Source organism: Strix uralensis, chromosome 6, assembly GCF_047716275.1.
Source record: "Strix uralensis isolate ZFMK-TIS-50842 chromosome 6, bStrUra1, whole genome shotgun sequence".
Classification (NCBI taxonomy): Eukaryota; Metazoa; Chordata; class Aves; order Strigiformes; family Strigidae; genus Strix; species Strix uralensis.
In genome coordinates, this window is record NC_133977.1 from 15,858,146 (window position 1) to 15,880,184 (window position 22,039).

At 42.7% G+C, this 22,039-nt stretch overlaps 1 protein-coding gene across 2 annotated transcripts in view; it reads left to right on the forward strand.

Moving 5' to 3' along the window:
• The window catches only part of PLEKHM3 (pleckstrin homology domain containing M3), a 137,190-nt gene that overhangs the window by 34,619 nt on the left and 80,532 nt on the right, over nucleotides 1–22,039 (forward strand). For both annotated transcript variants that reach the window (XM_074872921.1, XM_074872922.1), the window contains 2 exons: nucleotides 14,424–14,569; nucleotides 20,188–20,381. In XM_074872921.1, the coding sequence (XP_074729022.1) occupies nucleotides 14,424–14,569; nucleotides 20,188–20,381 (340 nt within the window). The remainder of the gene's footprint in view (nucleotides 1–14,423; nucleotides 14,570–20,187; nucleotides 20,382–22,039) is intronic.

The following is a 22,039-nucleotide window of genomic DNA, read 5'->3' on the forward strand; positions in this document are numbered from 1 at the left end:
TGCATTTGATGAGCAGTGCCGAAATGTTAGATCCTGCACATACAGCACTACATGGGCCAGGGCTGCCTTACAGGGTGGCTGAGCTGTTTTCTTGATTCAGGGCACTGGAAAAGCAGTCCAGAATCAAAGGGAATTCTGAATACGATGCCACTTTGAGCACTTTTGTTTCCTTTTGTTACTGTGTCTCCTTCAGGTTGTTTTTGGAACTCAGTTTCAGCTCTGGGCCTTCTGGGAAGATTCCTCAAAGCATATATGCTTCCCTGAAACACTGTCGTTTGGCGACGTGTTCTAGCACTGGGGTTCAGACGTGAGCTCATCTGCTTGGTTCTTCCCTTGAGGCAGGGGTGAAAACATGACCTTAAGCCTCTGCATCTAATTGTAAATTTCAGTTCATTTGGCTGCTGGCTCTAGTCCTAGGCAAGATCATGATTTTATCCAGTTTGGGAATGAAGTGAAAATGGAGGACCCATGTGAATGTAGTTCATTGTCTTTTTACTTTAGCAGGGGCACCTTTGTGAGGCAAATTTGGGCACCTTGTGCCTAAATTACACCCTTCTGGCTGGTTTTAGTTACGTTCACTTAGAAATTGTCGGTTCTATCAGAAACAGCTTTTCTGGAGGGTTTTCCTCTTTTGTTATGGGAAGCTGTGAGGGTTCTGCCTTCTCCCCACTCTGCTCTGGGGTGGGGGTCCGATGTGGAGGTCTCCTGTTGCTCTGGAACCACACGTGGCTCTGGGGGGGGTCTGTGTGGGCCCAGGACCTGTAGGCTGGCCTTGAATCCCTTCCAGGGGAGACCTGAGCCCCAGAAGTACCGGGGTGCCCTCAGAACTGACTGTGCGTGCAGCTGGGTTCATCCCTTTCTGGTAGTCGCCCGCAGGTGGTGTTCCTGCTCGTGTCTCCACAGTGCATGGCACCCACCTGGAGTGGTGGACAGCATGGCACCAGCTGGAGCATCGTGAAGGTTGCCCTCACTGCAGTTAATGGTTTGGTCACGATATTTGGGCTTCTGTCTGAATTCAGTTCTCTTCTTGGCCACAAACTCTTTGTGTGACTTCATGTCAGTTTTTCCTGGGAGTAATTATGTGCCAAACTGCTACTGAAAATGAAGGTGCCTTGGGTCCTATAACTCTGATTACCTGAACGCTGTTGGACAATGGTCATGTCTTACCTTTAAGGGTAGTTGTGAGAGTGAGAACTGCAGGGAGACTCTGGGAATGGGTCAAATAAGCATCCCCCAAGATGGATCCAGCCCAGTGTGTTACCCAGCAGACAGCCTTGTGAAACTCAAGAAGACAGCAGAATTTACAGACTCATTTTAAGATAATGTCCCAGATGACATTAAAACTGCATTCCTTTCTCCTCATTCCTTTTGATTCAAAGCTCAGTAGAGGAAAATTTTGTAGTTTTGCTTCATCCTGTGACTGAGGTCCAGGAGAGTTTCTAGTGAGCATTTCCAATGACCTCCTCAAAAACAGGATCAGGCTCTGGGATGGTAACAAAATGCATGTCTCCAGTGTGAAATCGGTTTTAGTCTTGCATTATGTAGTATGGGAGCAGACTTTTCTGTGAGAAAGGGTGGATTTCCTCTCCCAAACATGGGACGATTCATTTGCACTCACTCATGTATTCCCCACAGAGATAAGGTGCTCTGACTGTGTCAGGGTTGCTTGGAGTTTTTTCCTGATACACGTGAAACACTCCCAGTGCTCCTGTAGTCTCCCTTTAGTCTGCAACACTGAACAAACACTCTTGTGCAGACAAATGTGAGTTGTGGAGAGTCTGTGAGAAGCTGACCACTGGGATTCCCTGTACCTGAGGATGAGGATGCACAGCACTTACTGTAGGAGCGGACCCTTTGCTGCCTGCCTGCGACCCGTAGAGCTGGTCTTTGAGAGTCAACTGGAACTTGTAGCAGTTACCACGGCTTAAAGAAATAAACAATTGTAATTATAACTGGGAGAAACTGGGGAAACTTGTCTGGCTCATAAAAGTTTGTGCTGAGGAGACTTTGGAGGCACACCAGCAAGCGGCGTCTTCTTGTACCTTGCTCCCTGCAGGCGGTTGGTGCTGTTCCCCGGCATGGGCTGCTGTTTAACCTGAGGGGCCTGCTGTTGGTAATTACAGCTTGCAGGCATTGAGAGCAGTTTTCCCCAGGGCTACTGGGAGGGGTAAGCTTGGAAAAGGATGAGGAGGGGGGAGGAAGAAAAGTTTTGCTCTGAATTCTTCAGCCATTTAGTGCAAATTCCTGTAATTACCGTCTTTGTGTCCTGTCCCAAAGGCACATAATACAGCAGAAGCCTTTCCTAATTGAGACCTTACAGGAGGTACAAATCCCTCCTTTGTTCGGCCTGACAAATTAGTGCCAGAAAGTGGCAAGGTCCGAGTGGGAATCAAAGGCAAGCAACACAAAGATGGAACTTAAGGCTACAGTAATAACCCTCTCTAGTCCTGCAGGGGTGGGAGGGAAGGAAAAGTAATGACCAATGAAAAATGAAGGGGTTTTTTGTTATAAATTCCCTTGACATGACAGCACCTCAGGGCTGCTTTATTTATTTAGGAAAAGTGATTAAATAGTAATACAACAGGGCAGACCATTGTCTTTCGAGCTACCCCCCTTCCTACAGACCCCTGCTGCCTTGGCTAATTGATTGACAATGAACCTCTGATAAAGAAGGTTGTTGGGAGGACCTGATGGGGACAGGGTTTTTTTTATTTATTTTCTCTTTGCAGTCTTTGTGGGGTTCCCCTCCCCATTTTTTTTTCTGTTTGAAATGCCCTCTGCATCCCCCTTTCCTTTTCTCCCTCAGTAAAAGCTTTTCAAGGGACTGCTCCCAGACAAACACTCACAAGCAGGTAGGGAAGAATGCAAATGGCTGTGCCTCGCTATTGACAAGTTTATCGTGGAGTCTGACTAGCACTTTTCAACTCGTGATATAAGCCAGGGCGGTGGTGTCAGATGTAGTCATGGGGCAGGGGGGACAAACTGTTGATACGCTGGAGTCAGAAGGGCAGCTTGAAAAAAGTTTTCTTTTGCTTAATCAGCAGATACAAAAGCTTCTCCCTACATTTCTAACTCTTTTGTCATACTGCAAAGGGGAGGGCATTATTTCTCATCATTTCCAAAAATGAACTAATAGGCCACTGATTAACAGTGGAGAGGCATGCTTTTTATAAGCACTTTTACCTTTGCTGCCATTATTTATATTTTTGGCTTGGAACAGCAATACATTTTGGAACATGGGGTTAACTAGAAACTGCTGGCACTGGAATGGCAGCCTCCCCTGTCCTTTGCATGTTCATGTAATTGCAGGCTTGATCTTGCCCTGTTGCTGGGGTACAGCAATGTTCCCGTGGGAAGTGTTTGGGGCTCTGAGCAAGAGTGGCATTTGTGAGCGTCATTCTGCTCAGGTGAGACTTTGGAGGGACCTACCCCTTGTGTTCAAATGGATATGAAGTGAAAGCTGGTTGCAAGTCCAAGCTGGTAAATATCAGGTTTTATGATTTGTTCTTTAATATGTAGGAAATGAGAGACATCCATCATGTTAGGATGATCTGTTGGGGTGTGTGTTGTTATTTTTTATGTCTTTATTCACCTGAGTTCAAGAGAAATCCCCAAACTGTTCATGTTACAAGTCTGGGATGAGATGGCTTCCATCAAAACGTGTTTGGCAAGTGCAGCATCTTGCAGACAGCGGTACCTCATTGTGTGTCCAGTGGCTGTCCGTTCTCCCTGTTGGGCTGTCTACGGGCTCCTGGGGAGAGGCAGCTGTTTCTCCTGGAGGAACTCTCCTGGAGGTCTGTGAGGAGCAAATGTCCTCAGCTGCCCTTCACTATTGCTGTTCCTTTGGCTTTGTGCCTTCACGTTTCCATAGATAGGAAAGACAAATGGCCTCTGCCCTTGCCTCCTGTTTTTGCATAGCTCCTGTTCTTTTGATGTCTCTCTTCCTTTTCACCTTTTATTTTTTCTCTCCCTGTCCTTTATTAAACATTTTTTCAGAGAAGTCAGTTGTGTCTGCCAGGAACTCTTGTTGCTTAGACAGCAAGTCCTAATGGATGTGGGAGTTTCTGCCTTCTGCAAAATACGCTCTACACCCTTTTATTTGTCTGTGTGGCTTTCCTTGCTCCTCTTCTGGGGTGTCTTCTGTCTTTTCCTCTGTTTTCTCCATGTCTCCTCACTTGCCAAAAGGATAAATACCGCTATTAGGGCTCCAGTGACTTGACTGGCAGAGCTGAACATTAGGTGCAGAGAAGCCAAGGTTAGTAAATGGGCTATTTCCTGAGCTTGCAGTCTTGTCAAATTGAGCAGCAGGTGGAGAGCTGTTGGCTTTCAAGGAGTCATTCTGCCTCCAGTGCTGTGATCATGTGTGTAGATGGGGGACAGTCCAGGGCAACATGCACAGCTCGTGCAGCCTCTGCTCTAGCTCACCCTGCTGTGGTAAAAGTAAAGTTCCTTTTTTTTTTTTTCCGCCTCAATGAAAAGAAAATATTTTCCTAGTAGCTTGCAAGCCAGCAAGTGTGATTTTTAAAAAAAAAAAAAAGGAAAAGAAAAAAATTAGCCAGGTGAAATGTTGACTTTGTTCAACTTCTCAAAAAGCCATATAGTTGAAACTTCTCAAATCCAGGTAGTTGAAAAGCATAGGTGCTACTTCCTTGAATTTAGCAAATACTTTGTGAACTGTCATCACACTCAGCACCTATTTGTAGCATGTCACTGAAATAAAAATACTAGGGGACAAATCTTAGCAAAGGTAGCACAATAGTAAAATACCAGAAGGCCCTTTGGAAGGTTGTCAGCACTCTTGTCACATTTTTAGGCCCAAATAACAATTGTTCTCAGCTGTCCAGGGCTTTTAGGGTTGTGCTTTCTAAGTGCTGTATATATTTTGTGCTTGGTTTCATTTCAATTGATCTCTTTGTTCAAGACTTCAGCTTTTTGCCTTCACTGTATTTGACACTCTGTAAAATCCCCTGAGAATGTGTTTTGCACTGTAAAGGTTTTAGTAAGTATCTTCACTTTAGACCACAGTCTTCCAGTCTTGATATGACTTTCAGGCCCTGTTTCTATTGATTCAAAAGTAAAACTTCCACTGCTAACAGTGGTATTTCTAAACTCTTATTCTTTGCTAGCCAAAACCAGCTGAGCGGAAAAAACATTGTCCATGTCTAAATTAGTATTTGGAAAATACACTATGTCTAAGCAAGGCCACTGACTTGTTGGGAGGAGTGGGGGGAAGGTTTCCAGACAAGGATGACTTGAATTTGTGTAGCAAGGATTACTTAATTTGCAGTGGACCTACATATTTTAAAACATAAGGTTGCTGGTCCACAGTGCTTTGCCATGTGACAGTGCTTGTTTGGGGAGAGATCAGAAGATACTGCATGGTATCTCTTTTACTTGCTTGAGTTAATTAAACCTGTTATCAGCAATCAGTTATTATCACAGGAGCCATTTAATCTTTAGCGGTAAGGTGAGCTTTTCAATCCAGTTTTAAGATGGCTTGACTAGGGGAAGTGGCAGTGATAACTATTAGCTTTGTCTAAACTGGTAGAAGTTAGGTCCTTCACCTTCCTGGGATTTGGCTGGCACCTTTGAAGAGTGAGATTTTCCCCTTCATAGGATTTGGTTTGGAGTTGGCCTGCTGCTGCCCAGAAGGGCATTTTGGATGAGTGCTTGGCCAGTTCAGTGCCAGTCCTGCACCCTGATGTGCACTTTGCAAACCTCAGCTGGTGTTTACTGACTCTTTGCCTCAGCCCTGCAGGTGGAACAGCTGATACAAATGTCTTGGCTGATGGAATCTACATATTCCTCCTGGCAGGTTTAAAGGGCACCTGTGCTGCCTGTATGGGGATAAATGACCCCATTGCTCTAATCTGCCTCTGTGAAGAAGAAGCTCTGTAGGTTTTCAGTATGTTGTGGTTTTTTTCCCATCACAAATAAAATATTTGGGGTTATTTCTTTTACTAGTGAGCTCAATTCTGCTGTGTGTGAGTATGTCTCTACTCTCAGCATAAGCTCTGTGTTTGTCCTTGGCTATACCTTGTTTATTCCTGGCTTGTGGGTGCTAGCTATTAGTTCCACTGCCCCCAAAGAACTCTTAGTTGCTTGGGGATTTTTGGAATCTATTTATTGTGTGAAGCCAGTCTTGACGAATCTTTTGGCCTAAAGTTTAAAGAAGAGAATGCCAAAACTGGGGAGTCTAAATGTCCAAATCTCACCTTTGTTGGAATGGGAAGAGCTACATCTGGACAAAAGGAAGTGTTTTCAGACCTGAAGACTCCAACACACACGTACGCCCAGTTCAACCTCTGGAGAATCCAGAGGTTCCTCATGAATTGCATTACAAGAGACAGCTTTATTTGATGGACTAGCATCTTTTAACTCAGTCAAGCCAGATTTTGCTAATAAAGGCCTTGCCTTCACAGAAAGCACGGGCAGGGTATATCTGCACAACACTTTTTCTGCAGTTGCAGTTTATACCAGGTCCCTATTAACATGACTGTTAATTTATTTTCCCAAGAAAACAAAGCTTATGTTATAATGCTGTTTGCTCACAGTTTTACCCTTCTCCCAAAGATTTGAATCTACCTGACTGTTTTAACAAAATTTGACAGAGGAGAAGAGATAGCCAAGATGTGGGAATCTTAGAGGTTTCACAGAAACTGACATCACAGGGAACTCCTCTTAATGCTGCTCTGGAAGAAATACCTGCAATTGTGCACTGTGCGTTTGCTCAGCAGCAGAGCACCCATGCAGGTGTGCAGCCTTGAGGGACAAATACAGAAGGAAAATGGCTGCTTTAGGTCCACTACTGCAAAACTAGGGCATTTGTGTGTGTGTGTTGGCAGGGCTACCCCCCTTCTGTCGCATGCCAAAGCAGTGTATTATTGGCAAAACTATTAATGTGGATCAGATCGGGGGGGATGTAAAAGAAGTTACAGAACAAACCATAGGCCAACTGTTGGGAAGATTTCGGGTTCTGAGTCTGGCCCCCTGCAACATCAGTAGGCTCTGATACATACCTGTGCTGTGTAAGTCTGAATAGTGGATATGCTTAAGGTAGTGCTGTGGTAGTGATGTATGACCGAGAGGAAATTCAGCCAAACAGCATTGGCAAAAAACATATACCCACACTTACTGCACAGCTGTTCCTCATGTTAAAAGGAGGTACAAAACTAGCTGTGTTTTCAAACAGGAAAGGAGCTGATTTTTTCTAGGTATGTCAATAGCTGCTGTATCAAATAAATGAAACTTGGCAAACCAGGTGTAGTCTTCAGTGTAAGTGAATGAGTGAGCAGTGCAGGGGTAAGTGGTCTTCAACCTAACTGTGGAGCAGAAGTGAAAACTTGAGTTAAATAGAGACTCTTTTTGCTAAATGACCTGGGCACAGCTGAGGATGCTGGCACCAGAGTTTGCTCTGATCACACAAACAGCTGGCCTGCCCTTTGCTCTGTTCTCTTGTCTACCTTCTCAGTATATAAAACCAAGCATGAGTGTAATCAACTGTAGGAATGGGAATACCATTATTAATTATGCTCAAATTATCTACTTACTCTTAGCTGGCAGACTTCAAGAGCTGACCCAGAGAGTGTGTTCGGTTCCCATCCCTGAGTAAAGAGCTGGTGAATTACTGAATCCTGCCAATAAGTCATTCCACAGGACCTCCTGTTCCCTTCTGTCAGGCAGTGCTTCAGAATCTCAGCAAAGTGCCAGATACTGTAGAGAATAATCCTAAAGGCATGGGGGAAAGAACAGCAAATTAGCTTGAGGTGTATGGTATTCTTCCTCAGCACTGTTGTCCTGGGAATGGGGAGAAAGGAGTTGAAAGGATGCGCTAGGAGAATGCAAACTGGCCAAGCATTAAAGGATTCACAGACTATAACTGTGTGAAGCATGTCTTCATAGCTGTTTGTAATTCTCTTGGAGCAATATCTCTGGAAAGAATGGTATCTTGGCCCCTCTCAGCATTTGACACTAAAGGTAAAAGAATGTATATCCTGGTGAAATTCAAGTGGGGAAATCCAAGTGAATAAAAAGCTAGTTGCCAAAAGTATGGCTTTGTTACAGCCATTTGACACGCAGCTAGTATTTTTGGTCCTGATTTATTGATGAAATGTTTTTGACTGATATGCAAAGTGCAAGCTTCCACTTTGACATTTATGTTTTTTCAGTGTTACATTTGCAGGCTTAACTACTGTTAGTTTTATTGGGAAGGCAAAATTTAGCTGTGTGACCTGCAGCATGCTTGTATGCTACTTTCTGCAAAGGACAAGTATAGTACAAACATGCAGAATGTTGCATATAGACATTTATGTGCTATCACCTGGCTTGTTTCCACAGGTGATTTTTTTTTTTCTTGATTGTTCATCTTCTTGGAGAGGATCACAGCTCTGTGTGTTCAGCGTGAGTGACATTAAGAGTGTTGTTTACTTCACCTACCCCTAACAGTCTAAATATTGGATGTCTACACTAATTCAGTCTTCACTGATTGGAAGAAAGCCTGGGTGCCTAGGGATTGATTCATCTCTGCCTTGGAGAGATGCTCTGCGACAGTGTGCCTGTGAGACATCACTGGTAGGATGGGATGGGTCACTCTCTGGAGTGGCCTGTCTCCTGAGCCCAGGCTAGAGCCTGTAGCTGGCAAGGCTAGACTGCTTAGACTGTTGGCTGAGCTGGACTGTGCAAGACAGGAAGGACAGGGCTATGCATTGTATCTTTAAATGGCACTAATGAAGATGGGAAGGCTGTTAATTTAGGGCATAGTCCTGAGCTCCAGCTAATAGTTAAGGTTTCCATTGACTCAGAATGGTTGGTTCATCCTTTGGAGTCTATTTTTAAAAAAAAAAAAAAAATAGTCTGGGAGTTGGGGACTAGCGAACCCTTCCTTATTTCCGGAGAAGCTGATCTAGGTTATAATTAAAGTTGGATTTGTACATTGCTGACAAAAATAATGTGGGATTTATATGTTGCTTAGATAATTATAACTGGATAGGGTCAAACCCACACAGGGAAAATTTTCTGCCTTTAATCTGTTAAGATTTTGTTGGGGTTTTTTTAAAGTCTGTAAAAAGCTCACAAAAAAGTAGGCAAGGTGAGTAAAGTGTCAGACTTTGCTTGGAGGTTTATGAGTTTTTGATTATTTCTTTAGGAAGAGAAGTGCTTTGGAAGAAAAAGTAATGCTGGGAAAAGGACAAAGTGTAATGCAAATTCAAACCTGGGTAGGCATGAGGAAGAACTGAGCTGCATTGTTAGTGTGTCTTAAGCATGAGTTTGAGTTTTCCTATGGTGGAGTGAATTGGAATAGATGCACAGAAAGACAAGGCCAGCAACAGAAGTAATTCTCACCTTCTCTTTCTGTTTGTGCTGAGCAGCTAGAGCAATGTTGTATGTCTGATCTAACACTCTGAAAATTTGTTGCTGTGCTCCTTCTGCTTAGTCTGCTTTATGGCTTTATCAAGCTGAAAGCCTTTTGAAGTCTGTGGGTCATTTTCTTCATATTGTATGTTGTTTTTAAATGAATTAGCTGCTTAGATAATCTGTCACGGATTTAATTATGGTACACAATCATGAGAGTTGCTTTTTCCTGATACTGAGCAAGGAACTTTATTGAATAAGGAAAACAGTTGTGTACTTAATTCTAGTTTGGTCTTCTACTTTCTCTGTTTCACTGTGGAGCTACTCCAATCTTTTGTTGTTAAAAGGTTAAAGAAAAAGGTATCTGGATTAAAAGAATAGTTGCGTGTGTGACCATGAGAGTATGCAACACCCTGAAAGTGGCAGAAATGATGTTTTCTACACTTTGCAGAAGAGGAATTGTATTCACATATCATGGAATCCTCCTCCATACTATCCTCACCACCACCTTAAGTCAAGGAGAGAGACTTGTTATAACTTTTAAACCTCATCTTCCTGTAATTCTTTCTTCCTGAAGTCTTAACACTTGGAGATGAGCCTCTTGATGTTGATACTCCTGCTCTGCTCACAGATATGTTGTTGAGAGAGGTTCATCTGTGCTCAGCAGCACTTTCTTGCTGCTATTTTTTCTAACCCCTATTTTCTTTGCTTGATTCCATGGCTGTTCTGTTATATTTTCTGTGATGAAAGGTTTGGGATTACTCCTTCCCTCACTTTGCTAACAGTATACCTACAGCTATACTTCTTCCCTCTGTAGCTTGCTCTGTAACATCCTTTAGGTAGGGATGATTTTGGATAATAGTAAATATGGCAGTATTCTCCTTGCTCTACTCAGGGTTTGCCAGACCTTTGTACAGATGTTATATGGATAATATTCTGTGTGAACATTAGGAATAGGTGAGAGAGGCTCGGTGAAACTAGAGCTGCTTTTTTCCCCCATCCTGTGGAAGGTGCTTTTTCTAGCTATAGACAAGTAAGTGTTTTCTCTGCAAACATGAAATGGTCCCTTCCTGTACCCTAAACTATTTGTTGAGTTGTATTATCGATCTTTGAGGTGGTCAGCTACATCTGACTATCTTGCTGGGAGGGCTGCTCAAGCGTTTAAAGCCAGGAATCGGTACTGGCTTTGCTTCTGGTAAACATGATGGCAAGTTTATGTACCTGAGTGTCCAGGTACAGGATTTCCAAGGTATTAAGCCACAAGCTGTTCCTTCTTCCTCTTCTTTCTCTCTCACTCTTGCTCTATTTTTTTCCATCTTAAAAAAAACAAAGTAGCATAAGTGGTATATGCCACAAAAATATGTTTGTCACACTACATCACTTTGAACTGCATAACATCAAAGAAAATCAGTGCTTTGATAACTTGATTTGAAAGGATTGTAGAAATAGCCATCATTATGAATCACAACAAATAGGAATGGAAAAGATGGTGATTTTCAAACAGCAAAGCTTGTAAGGTAAGGGAACATGTAAGGTAGGTGCCAGTGCCACATTCCCATCTAAAACACCCCAACCTTAAAACTGCTATGCAGTTTTACAGAATGTGATTTACTTGAGGATATGAAGAGGAATGAGAAATACTCTGTCTAAAAATGTGTTTCTGAGGAACAAGGGAACAAACGTGGACTCAAAGAAGGGCTGGAATAAGGAAGAAAGCAATGCATTCTGCTTGGGGAGGAACTTTTTTATAAAACCATTCTTCCTGAAGGGAAGGGAATCCAAGATTCCTTGCTGAGACCTTCCTCACCCTGAAGACCTTCAGTTCTTATGAGCTGGATGTAGGGAGGAGGAGGGAAGCTCCCCCAGAACTTCTGTGCTTTGTCATTCCTCTGCTGAGGAAACTCTCTCTGTGGACTGGAATGAGTTTCTGGCTCTAGGAGGTTGCAAGAAATGAGGCCTTAAAATGGTGACTTCTTACCTGCACACGTTTTAGTTTAGGATGATGGCAATTCAAATTGGAGTTTAGCTTATTCTTGCCTTCAGTCTAACAGGTAGGAGTTAGGGCACCAAAACAAACTAGCAGCCTGTGGAGGGGCAGGGAGTGCACAGTGGCAGTTAGGTGAAATCAGTGTGTCCTGTCCCATCCTGTCCTATGAGTAAGTGTTGGATAGTTGGGAATGTTTGTAAAGGTTTCAGTGCCATTGAGTTAGGAGGCTTCAGTCTCATTCAAACACAGCTTTACCAGTAGTACTTCATCAGCTGGTCCAAACACATTGAGCTAGGAAATACTACATGTCATTTAGCAGTCTCTTGTTTGATCCAGTGTGAGGTAATGGCTGTATATAATGAAGGCTAAAGTTGGAGCCAATTGAGGTATAAAGATGGATGCTTCAGTGCTTTTCAGTGATAGGAAATTCAGAGGCAACTAGTGAGGAGAAAGATTCAGATCCTTCACTTCTTTTAGCAAGTCTGGCACAGAAGAACATGACATACTGAAATATTGCTAACACAAACATCCTCTCTGAGGGCTTTTTCCCATTTAGCTTGGGAAAGAACGCTCTCTTTTGTAGATTCCTTTGTCTTACTCCATGAGGAGGGGAGTAGGCATACTTCTCTGTTGACTTTACAGAGGGGCAAGATTTACCTCTTGTGCTTTTAAAAACATGGGCTCCATAGCAACAGTGTAAGTACCTCCTGCAAGCATCTTCTAGGGCTACTAGTCAGGCGAATGTCATGTCAGACAAACAGGACTGGTATTTCATGTCTTGTCAGCTGTTCAAAACCTTCACCTTTATGTATGAATGCATTTTAAAAATTGAAAAAATAGTTCTATATGTACTATAGAGCACTGATACTGAGCTTATAACCAGGTGTGCCTGCTCTCTTCATCCATAGCAGCATAGTGGAGCAGGACTGCATAGAAACTCTTTTAACTGACTAGTCAGGAAACTGCCTTTTTTTAAAAAAAAACAAAACAAAACCAAAAAACCCCCCAAAAAACCCAAAAAACAAAAACAAGAAAGGAAAGGAAAGATGGGAAAATGTGTGCTTTGCATGAGGGAGATACGAAGTTGTAGGCTCCCTAGTTCTGATCCCAAACCACAGTCATAGGTCATCTTTTTTTGTAACACACTGCTGAATTGCTTGAATTGACTTTACCCTTATAAAGAGCATACCTGCATTTCTTCTGCCCTAAAAATACTGTTTTGCAGAAAGTTTTGCTAATATTTACCATACAAAAATTATTTCTGTAATGATAATAGTTTACAGTCATAATGTTTGGGTTTTCTGTTTGATTATTAGCTGAGATCACATTTTTGCATTATGTATGTTGAGTTATATCACTGGAGATACATGTTTATACTTATGCTCTGATCTTATGAATGGTAAAAGGAGGAGACGTTAATGTAAGTGTCTCTTTCATTAATTGACCTGTTTATATATTTGCCTTTTTCAAGGAACTGCATATCCTCACTTTTAAAAAAAGGGAAGGGGGAGTGATAGACATGGAGACAGGACACATCCCACACTGATTCACTTGATAATGTGTATTGCAGAGAATCAAAGGCCAAATGGTTCTGGAGTGTGGAAGAGGAGGAAATGAACTAATTGTGTTGGTCAGGTTAATTTGATTAGAGCAGAGGGGACATGGTAGCATCAGCTAATGGGGAGAAGGAGGAATTAGATTTATTCCTAGAGTAGTTGAGTTGCAATCTTTCCTCAAATCAGGATAACTTCTCCTGGGGAAAAAAGATGCCTACAGTGGGAGAAGTTACATAATTACACTAAACAAAATCAGTTTTACTGACAGAAGCAGTCAGTCAGTTGTCTTCTGCCTGAAAAACTCTGTTGAACCAATACTTTTGCTGTAAGTGATGTACAAGGCTTCTGCTAATCAGCATTACTAACCAGCTCCAGCAGAGACTGCCTGAGCATACAGCATATGCCGGAGTGGGGCTCTAGTGCTCATTATGTCTGTAGCTGTAAATGTCATACGGGGACACTAGTATTTGAAGGAAAAGCAGAAATACCATCATGTGTGCTGTGTCAAAGAGGTGTTAATAACAACCACAGACATCTCATTGTATCTTATCCAAACATTTTTAGCCTCGCTTCCTGAGCAGGTTGTTTAATGTGACTGTGCTGTCTGTCTTGAACCCTCCACTCTAATATTATTTGAAACTGATGGCTTGTTTTAGTCACAGTTGAGAGAAAGACTGAGGTGTCAAATACATTGAGTTTCTACGTGTTTTGTGAAAACAGGTGGTCAAGTGAAGGAGACCTCTGCATTAGTTCTTTCCAAGTAAAGCAGCAGCTTTTGAATACACTGTTCTACCCCAGGGACTCCACACAAGAGGACTTGGGAAGAGGCAAGGGATCCAGCTGTGAAAAAAGTTATCAGACAGACCTTGTAAGACACAGGGTAATCCCAAGTGTAAGGAAAAAAAAAACTGCAGGAAACTGAGCTGTGTCACTACTGCTAGTCAAGGACTACTCATTCTCAGTGTGACTGCTGCTCACAGTTATTATTCATGGTCTGACTGTGGTTTGCCTTGGCTGTGCTAATTCTGGGCTGAATCACACCTGCCAAGTCAGCATCCCTCCTGGCTGTCAGCAGGAGCTGGCTTGCGCTCCTCCAGGCAGCCAGTGCTGGCCCATTCTGTTGTGGGGAGAATGGGAGCTGTCTGGAGCAAGCACACAGTACTTCTGTGGTCTGGTGTTTTCTGTCTGAGCTTGAGGCCATGGTTTTCAGATGACCATGGCTTTTACATGCCCAGTGTCTCAAAGCTGGTCTTCCGCCTTTGTTTCTTGAGAAGTGCTAAGTATCCTTTGACTGCTCTCTGAACTCTCTGTCATAGATGCCCAAGTTAATGTATGCTTGTTCAGCGCTTGTCCAAGAATACTGATATTTAGTGCTCTGGTTTTTAGGGAATGAGAAATGGCTGATTGGTAAAATAAATAAAATTTAAAAAGGGTCTCAGATGAGGGAATAATTACTAAATTTACTGCATCCTGAGCGTGTACCTCTGGCATGGTACAAATCCAGACTTTTTCCCCTCTCTTTTCTCCAGGCTGTCAGCGCTCCATAGGCTTGTCCAATGGGAAAGCCAAGGTGTGCAGCTACAGTGGATGGTATTACTGCAGCACCTGCCATGTGGATGACAGCTTCCTCATCCCTGCACGGCTGGTTCATAACTGGGACACTTCCAAATACAAGGTAATCTCCCTGCAAGTTGGCTTGCTAGCAAGTGAACTGAATTGCGCTATAGATAGAGGCACAGACATTACAACAGGTTGAAGGTTACGGGCATTGACTGCTAATACTATCTTCTTTGTCCCTCTTGTCAGAATGAGCCACACTCTCTCATCAAAACGGATGTTTTCATCACAGTTTCCTTAGCCAGGCCGAAGGCCTCCACAGGAGCAGCCATGCTCCTCTTTCTTGGTGGCATCTTTTCCATCATTGCTTATCTGGTTGTTCAAGAGACAGGGAGGGACACAGAACTGAAATATCTCCTTTAGCCCTCATCTCTGAAGTTCTTGCCCCTTGAGGAGTAACCATTTCGTGAACACTAGGGCTGTGGATTGTCACTGCTTGGTGATGAACGCTAAACTGTGAAAATGCTCCCAGGAAGCTGGCATACACAGACATGGTGTTTGCAAGGCTCAGTATGTCCTGTCTCTTGGCACGAATATTTCGAGGACACTAGGAGGACACTGCTGTAGCACTTGTTTGGACCAGATAGCCGAAAGTAACATAAAGAGAAAATTCTACAGTAGTTCACTTGCCACACAAGCAGCTTTTCTAAAACTTCGTAATCTGCTATTTCCTGCTTCGGTGGCTGGTTGCTAGATAGGGGCAACTGATTACACGCCTCAAAGTATTATGCCAGCAAACACTGTAGCAGTGTTGTTTTGCCGTCTCGGGGAGCATATGCTGAAACAATAACAAACTCTTAAGAAACCCAGACCATGCTAGAGCTTCAGACCTAGCAGCCACTGTTAGGAGAGGCTGTTTGATGTTTTGTGTCAGGAATATTATTATTATGGGCTATTTGAAAAGGAAAAAAATAACCAGTAAATGCCCTATTAGAGGAAAAGCAGCTCTCCTGAAGAAGAAAATTTGTCAGATGGGGAGATTATTAAAAGGTAGCCAGAGCCTGCCATCAGGAAAATGATAGTTTTGTGCCATGAAATGCAAGATTTTTCAGAGTTACAAAGCTCCTATGTGTGGAGACAAAAACCCCTCCCTTTCCTAGAAGCTAGGAATAAATATTTAAGAGTTCTTTCTTTGGATGCTTTTACCAAGGACTACACTTACTAGCCTACAGTAGTATCGGTAGCCCTGATATGCGGCAAGTGGATGGTAAGGCAAAGACCTCATATCAAGCTTTCAGTAATACTGCCAAGAAAATAAACAGTTCTGTTTTCTAAACCTACAGGGTAAAAACTACGCTCTATGATCTGTTTCCTGTGGTGCTGGTATAGGCAGCTGAGGCACAAAAGGGAATGGGGCTTTCAAGTTTAAGCATTCATTGAAAACTTAATCTAGTGTAATCTCAATTATCAATTATCAAAAAGTTATCAACTTGCACTTTTTGTAGGCAGGCAGAACAGCTGTGAGGTGACTTGGGAGCACAAGCAAATTCTGTGCAGGTACTTTACCAGTCTCTATGCCAAAGTGCTCAGAGAGGTGGATTTAAGAAAGGAACACCATCCCTTAGGGAGGAAAATGCTACAGCATCTCCAACTAGGGAGGGAAGGTGAAGAGGACGTCATGTGCCACAGTGGCAGTGTGACAACCAAGCTGAGATCACTGGTTGGATCTCCTGAACTCAGTCCCATCCATGTATAGCACTAAAATAACAGGTAGTTCTTGTTGCTTTTGTGAAATCTTTGGGTTTTTCCTCTTCCCGTTCAATTCTGCATATATTTGCTTTTATTTCTGTCCCTGCTATACCTCCATGGGAACTAAGCAGTACTTTTCTGAGGTAGAGCACATGTTGCCTGCACTCTCCTCCACATATCCTTTCTTCATTCAGAGATAAGGTCTCATGTTTATTTCTTCTGTGTGGTCTAAAAGGCAGCTTAGTGCTGGCTGATGCACTCAGCAGTTATAATGAAATGGCATGATTCCTTAGTAGTGTATTGATTAAATGTGCTGATTTGGCAAAGACAGATACCTTGTCCCACTTCCTTGAGGTGATCTTGGTACTAATAATTTTCTTCGGGCTCTGTTTTAAAGGAAGATCACTTAATTTGTCAGCATTTCACCTCCTATAATTGGCCAGTGTGCCCACACAAAACTGTGCAGCAACATCCCAAAATGAAGCTAAACAGCACAGCTTCTCCTAAATGCACAGCCCTGCCCCTCACAGGTAGCCAGCAATGCCTGAAAGTGGAGCTCTTGCGGTGGGTGGCCTGCTCCTGGCTGGACTCCTGGCATACCCCAGAGGGGTCCTGCAGGAAATAAGCACATACCACATTTGATGGTCAGAACTGAAACGGGGCTTCAGTCTCCAAAAGCTTCTGTGTTTCACACAGTCTGAAATGTGCCTGTCAGTCCACCAAATGGAAGCAAAGTGAACGAAGAGTTTGAAAACCTGCACTCCTTCCCTCTGCCACCTTTTCCCCACCTCTTCAGGGGTTTCTGGGGTCTGTCCTATCTGTCTCTGGCAAAGCAAGCACCAATAGGTACTCTAGGACATGAGCCTTTACAATGACACAGTGTAATTGGGTGTGTTTCTCTTATGTTTTGTGGACTAGTAGACATCTGAGCAGCCACTGTGAAGTAAACTGTTGCATCAGTTAAGTTTTGCAAATAGAGAGGTTCTCGTCTGCTTTTGGCAAGACAGGTCATGAAGAAACAAAAGCAGTAGAAGTCTGTAGAGCTGTGTCTTCCCATACCCAGGATCTTGAAAAACAACAGTGTACTTAACACCTGAAAGCACATGGGTAGGAAAAGAAAAAATCCACTTGACTGCAATAAAAGCTCTTTGAAAGGACTTGGCAGTTAGGCATATTTTTTCTGTCATGACCAAAGCAGCAGTTCAGTCCCCAGGTCCACTTTTTTTTCCCCTGTCTCCCTACTGTTTTCATATTTGTGTTTTTCACATGTTTGTGTGAAGGGAAAAGAAAAGAGGTAATCTTGTGAACATCTTTTCTTGCTTTTACTTAGGCCAACTGTTTTCCCCCTTTGTGCGCAAAAACCAGTAAGTATTGCAGTTTGGTTCAGGTGGCTTCCAGCCTGCACAAAATGCCAGACAAACACAGCAGGAAATGAACTCCATGTGCCAGAAGGCTTCAAGGGAGGCTGACTTCTGGTAAACTGAATTCTGAACTGTAAGTTTGCAGCCTCTAGAAAAGAAAGGTCTGGAAATATTAGCATCCATCCTTGTATGACATTTAAAGCTAAAACCCTGTTGCAGTTTGCATCTTCTCACTCCTCCTGGCTTATTTTATAAGATTGTATAGTCTGCCCAGTAAAACTGGGGGACTGTGAGTATGCTAGTACATGTACTAGAATATTGGCTGGTAGCAAGCTGAATAATTATAACTGCTTGACCCTTCCCCTTATAAGACTGCATTTCAGCTTCTTGTAACTTTGCTGTGGTTGACAATGTGGGTTAATGTTTTACATGACTTGTGTGCCTGTGTCAGGCATGCAGAGTGAACTGACACCTACCTGTCAGCCAGTAATGTTGGGCAAAGCTATTTTTCCTGCATTCAACGCTCCACAGGTACATTGTATTGTCAAGGAGAGATAAAGGTTTGCTTTGCTCCTCTCTCCTCAAAGGCTGCATTCAGACCATGCAGCACCAGAGCCGCACATTAATACTTCGTCATTATAGGGCACATGTATTACAGAGTCAGTCAGGTGACCTCAGTTCTGGCATTTTTTTGTTTCTGTACTCTTAATGTTGCAGCCTCAGGAGGGTTGCCCCATACAGGGTACAAGTGTGCAGGGGTGTGGGTGTAGTCCTTAGATAGTAATTGCCCTCTGGTTCCCAAGACAGTAGGGCAGGTGGATGAGGAGCCCATCACTTCAGCAGAGGTTTAAAGCAAGGAAATAAGGCTACAAAGACATCACTGGGCACCAGGTCCTCCTGGTGGGAGATGCTAGTCACTGTACCAAGCAGTCATGTGCCTCCTAGGGAATCACTGAATAGATGGCTTGATTTGTCCATTGGTGGAAGAGGAATAATATCTACTGTAGATACAGCAGTTGTCAGGGGATTGCTGAGATATTAGAGGCAAAAAGCATAATGATTGTAAAAGCAGGTTGTTTAACTGTAGTCTCTTCGGTGCACTGCAGTTAAGCATGTCTAATAAAACATCAACTTTGCTAGTGTTAGAAAACTTGACATACTTGGGGTTTGTAAAATTTTGTCATACAAAATCCAAGTTGCCTGTGGTGTTCCTTATGCAGCATGTTACCTGTGCTTCCATTCAGACAGCACAATTCCTTGTATGTGTATTACTTAAAAAAAAAAAAAGGGGGGGGGGGAGTGTGGGGAGGAAAAAAGAAATGAGTGGGATGTTTAATACAAATAGGTGAGATATTTAATACAGCTGCAGGGTCTGGGAAACTACGGTCTGCTGTATTTAAAATTACACATTTTATTATCTGTGTAGTTATTGGTGGGAAGGCTGGCCTTGGCATTATTTCTTTTATTTTTGTTATGCATTGTGAACGGGTTACATGTGGGGCAAGCTTTCCCTGTAAGCAGCTAGTGACTCCTGTAGCTAGTAACTTTTTCTGGTTTTGGAAGTGGTGCTGCTTATAAGGATGCATATTGCTTTTACCTACTTCCTACCTTACAGCACCAGAAGGGAAATAACATCCTAAATCTGAAGAGGCTATGGTAAGCCCTTTCTCCTTTTGTTAGCTTAAATCATCCCTCCCTCAACTCAGTGTAAACAGTGATTTAAAAAGGTCCAGGAGGACTAATTGAATTGTGGAACAAATAGTATTTCTATAACACAGTTTCAAGTGATTTACAGCTCATTTCAGATAATCCCATCTTCTCTTTTCCAGCTGTGATAAAATGCAGAAATAAGGAACGAGAGGGAATTTTGCCTTCTCACCTCAGAAACAGGAGCATCTTTTCTAGTGGGAACAAAAGTCCCATTAATTTATCAAGATTACAGTAGCTCTTTGCAGGTGGAGATAGAACAGAGCACTATGATGAAAAAGGCATAAGAAAAATTTATTGCAGATGAAACACTGGGAGTAATACCAGTAAAATTCAACTTTATTTATCTGTATTTATAAAAAAAACTTCGACTTGATAGATATGCCTCTCATTACTTTCTTTTTACACATTTTTAACCATACTGGCTGAGCATGAAACAAATGGGAGTAGTACTTTACACTGAACTTCTATACCCTGGGATAGTACAATGTGATGGGATTTGCAGTGTGTATGTTTCCTCTTCTGATGTTGTGCTTTTGCATTTACTAATCACTTGCTGCTTGCCAAGCAGCAAACAAACAGAAAAATATTAACAGGAAGAAACTTGGTAATCAGTTTTTAGACTTGAAAGACATCTAGTAAGCTCTGTTACCCTGCAGTGAAAACATGTGTGGCTGCAAATACTGCTGTACTTTGGGTAAATAAGCAATTATCTCCTACACTCAACTCTGATGGGCTTGATGAAGTTTGACTTGGCTATAACCAGAGAGTTGGATCTTTCTCAGCTCTGTCTTCATGTGTAATTGTTAACAGAGTAAGTTTTCAGATGCAGAGAATAGCTGACAGATCACAGAGGGGAAGATCTGCTTAAAAAGAGTTGGGAGGAAAGCCTAGTCAAACTGGTTGCTTTATTTTTCAGGTATCAAAGCAAGCCAAAGAGTTCCTGGAATATGTTTATGAGGAGCCATTGATTGATATCCAGCAGGAAAATCCCATGTTGTACAAGCATGTTGAACCTCTGGCAACCGTTGTCCGTCTGAGACAGCAGCTGAAATCTCTCCGAGCCTATTTGTTCAGCTGCAGAGCAGCAGTGGCTGAAGATCTGCGTAGAAGGTAAGAACCACAGACAATGTACAGCACAGGGATGTAGTTTCCTTGTCATGTTGCTTTCCTCTTGTTTTCTTTTTCCTCACAAGCTAGTTCTGAAGGTGTTACCCATTTAGAAAGATGTGCTTGTATCTGAATTCCCTGGGTTATCTGCTGCCAAAGAAAATGGTTTTATAGGGTCTGAATATGTGAAATTGTTCTTGACAACTATTAGCCCAGGGATCACACATTGTGGTGAGCATCTTTTACTCTTCCTCAGGCTTCCTGGCTGTGCATGAGTATTTTCAGTCAGGTGTGATACCTTGTGCTCCCTGCCATGGCATTGCAGTCTAGTAGCCACTGCTGAGAGCTTTGAAACACCTCACAGTATGGCAAAGCATGAGAGAGGCCAGCGTCAACTGCCTGTCCAGCGCTTCTGCCCTCTTCTGTGATACGATCTCACACAAAGGCAGAGGCCAGATGTAGTCCTGTGGCACATGACCCATCATATGATTTATGTGACACCAGAGCAGTTGTGCTCTTGCTCAGCCCCTGTCTTTACCATCCATGACATGGCTACGCTGAGTGTTTTGTTTATCGGAAAACACACAGTCACAGCTCAGCAGAAGGTGTTTCATACTGAGTTTTCTGTGGTGGAAACAGTAGTTTTATAAAAAGTGAACTTAATTTTAGACTTGCTGCATCTTAGTCCATTGAGCTGCTGCTGCATTTTTCTTAAAAGCTGAAAATGAACAATCTTCTTAAAACCATCAAGCCACAGTTGTGACCTTAAAAAAGCCAAGTTACTTTTGTTGTGCATCTCCAGAAGAGATGGGGAGGTGTCTCTGCCCATGCCCTACTGTGAGGTGAGTGGCTCCAGGCACATGCAGCTGACCTGATGGTAAATGCATGTGTAAGCATTTGTATATCCCAAGTTTGTAAGGAAGACAAGACTGCAAATATGAAAACCACTGCTTTGAAATTATGAGCTGCCAAAGGGCAAGAAAGCAGATGACATCAGTGACCATATTTTGAGCATGGTGTTTTAGAGGTGGGGGACCTGAATTCTCTGGGAGGAAGAAGAGGCTTTTATCCGAGGTAAGGAGTGAGGCGGTGTGCTATTTGGTATGTGACCTATGTCATTGCTTTGATGAACTACCTAGAACAACTAAGAGAAGGACACAGCAACATGTTTCTGGAGAGCACTACTGAGTTCTTGTGTCAGACCCACTGTGTTAATATGTGTTTGTGCCTTACTGATCAATTCCTATTATTTGATAGGGCAGCTTACAGCATTTTAAAAATTAGAATGATTCTTCTTTTATTCTAGAAGATGGTATTACCTTGCAGAACTGTTTTGCTATTCAGTTATAGTAACTTTCCTGTGCCATCCTCTTCAACTGCAGTAAACCTGAAAGGAGAAGAAGATTTGTGAAGGCTATCGTTCAGAAAAAATGTCAGAAAAGAAATTATGCTTTCTGATTAATGCTGAAGAAAAGAATACCCTGGTTAAAATAGACGGGAGGAGGCATGAGATTGAATGGACTTGGGTAAGAGAGTGAAAGGAGGCCTAAGCAGAGAAATCAATGGACTAGATACAAAGGGCTGAGGGATAGCCAGAAGGAGGAGATTCAAAGAGGGAAGGGATCTTAGGAAATTAACAGTTAATGAAGAAACCAGGACAA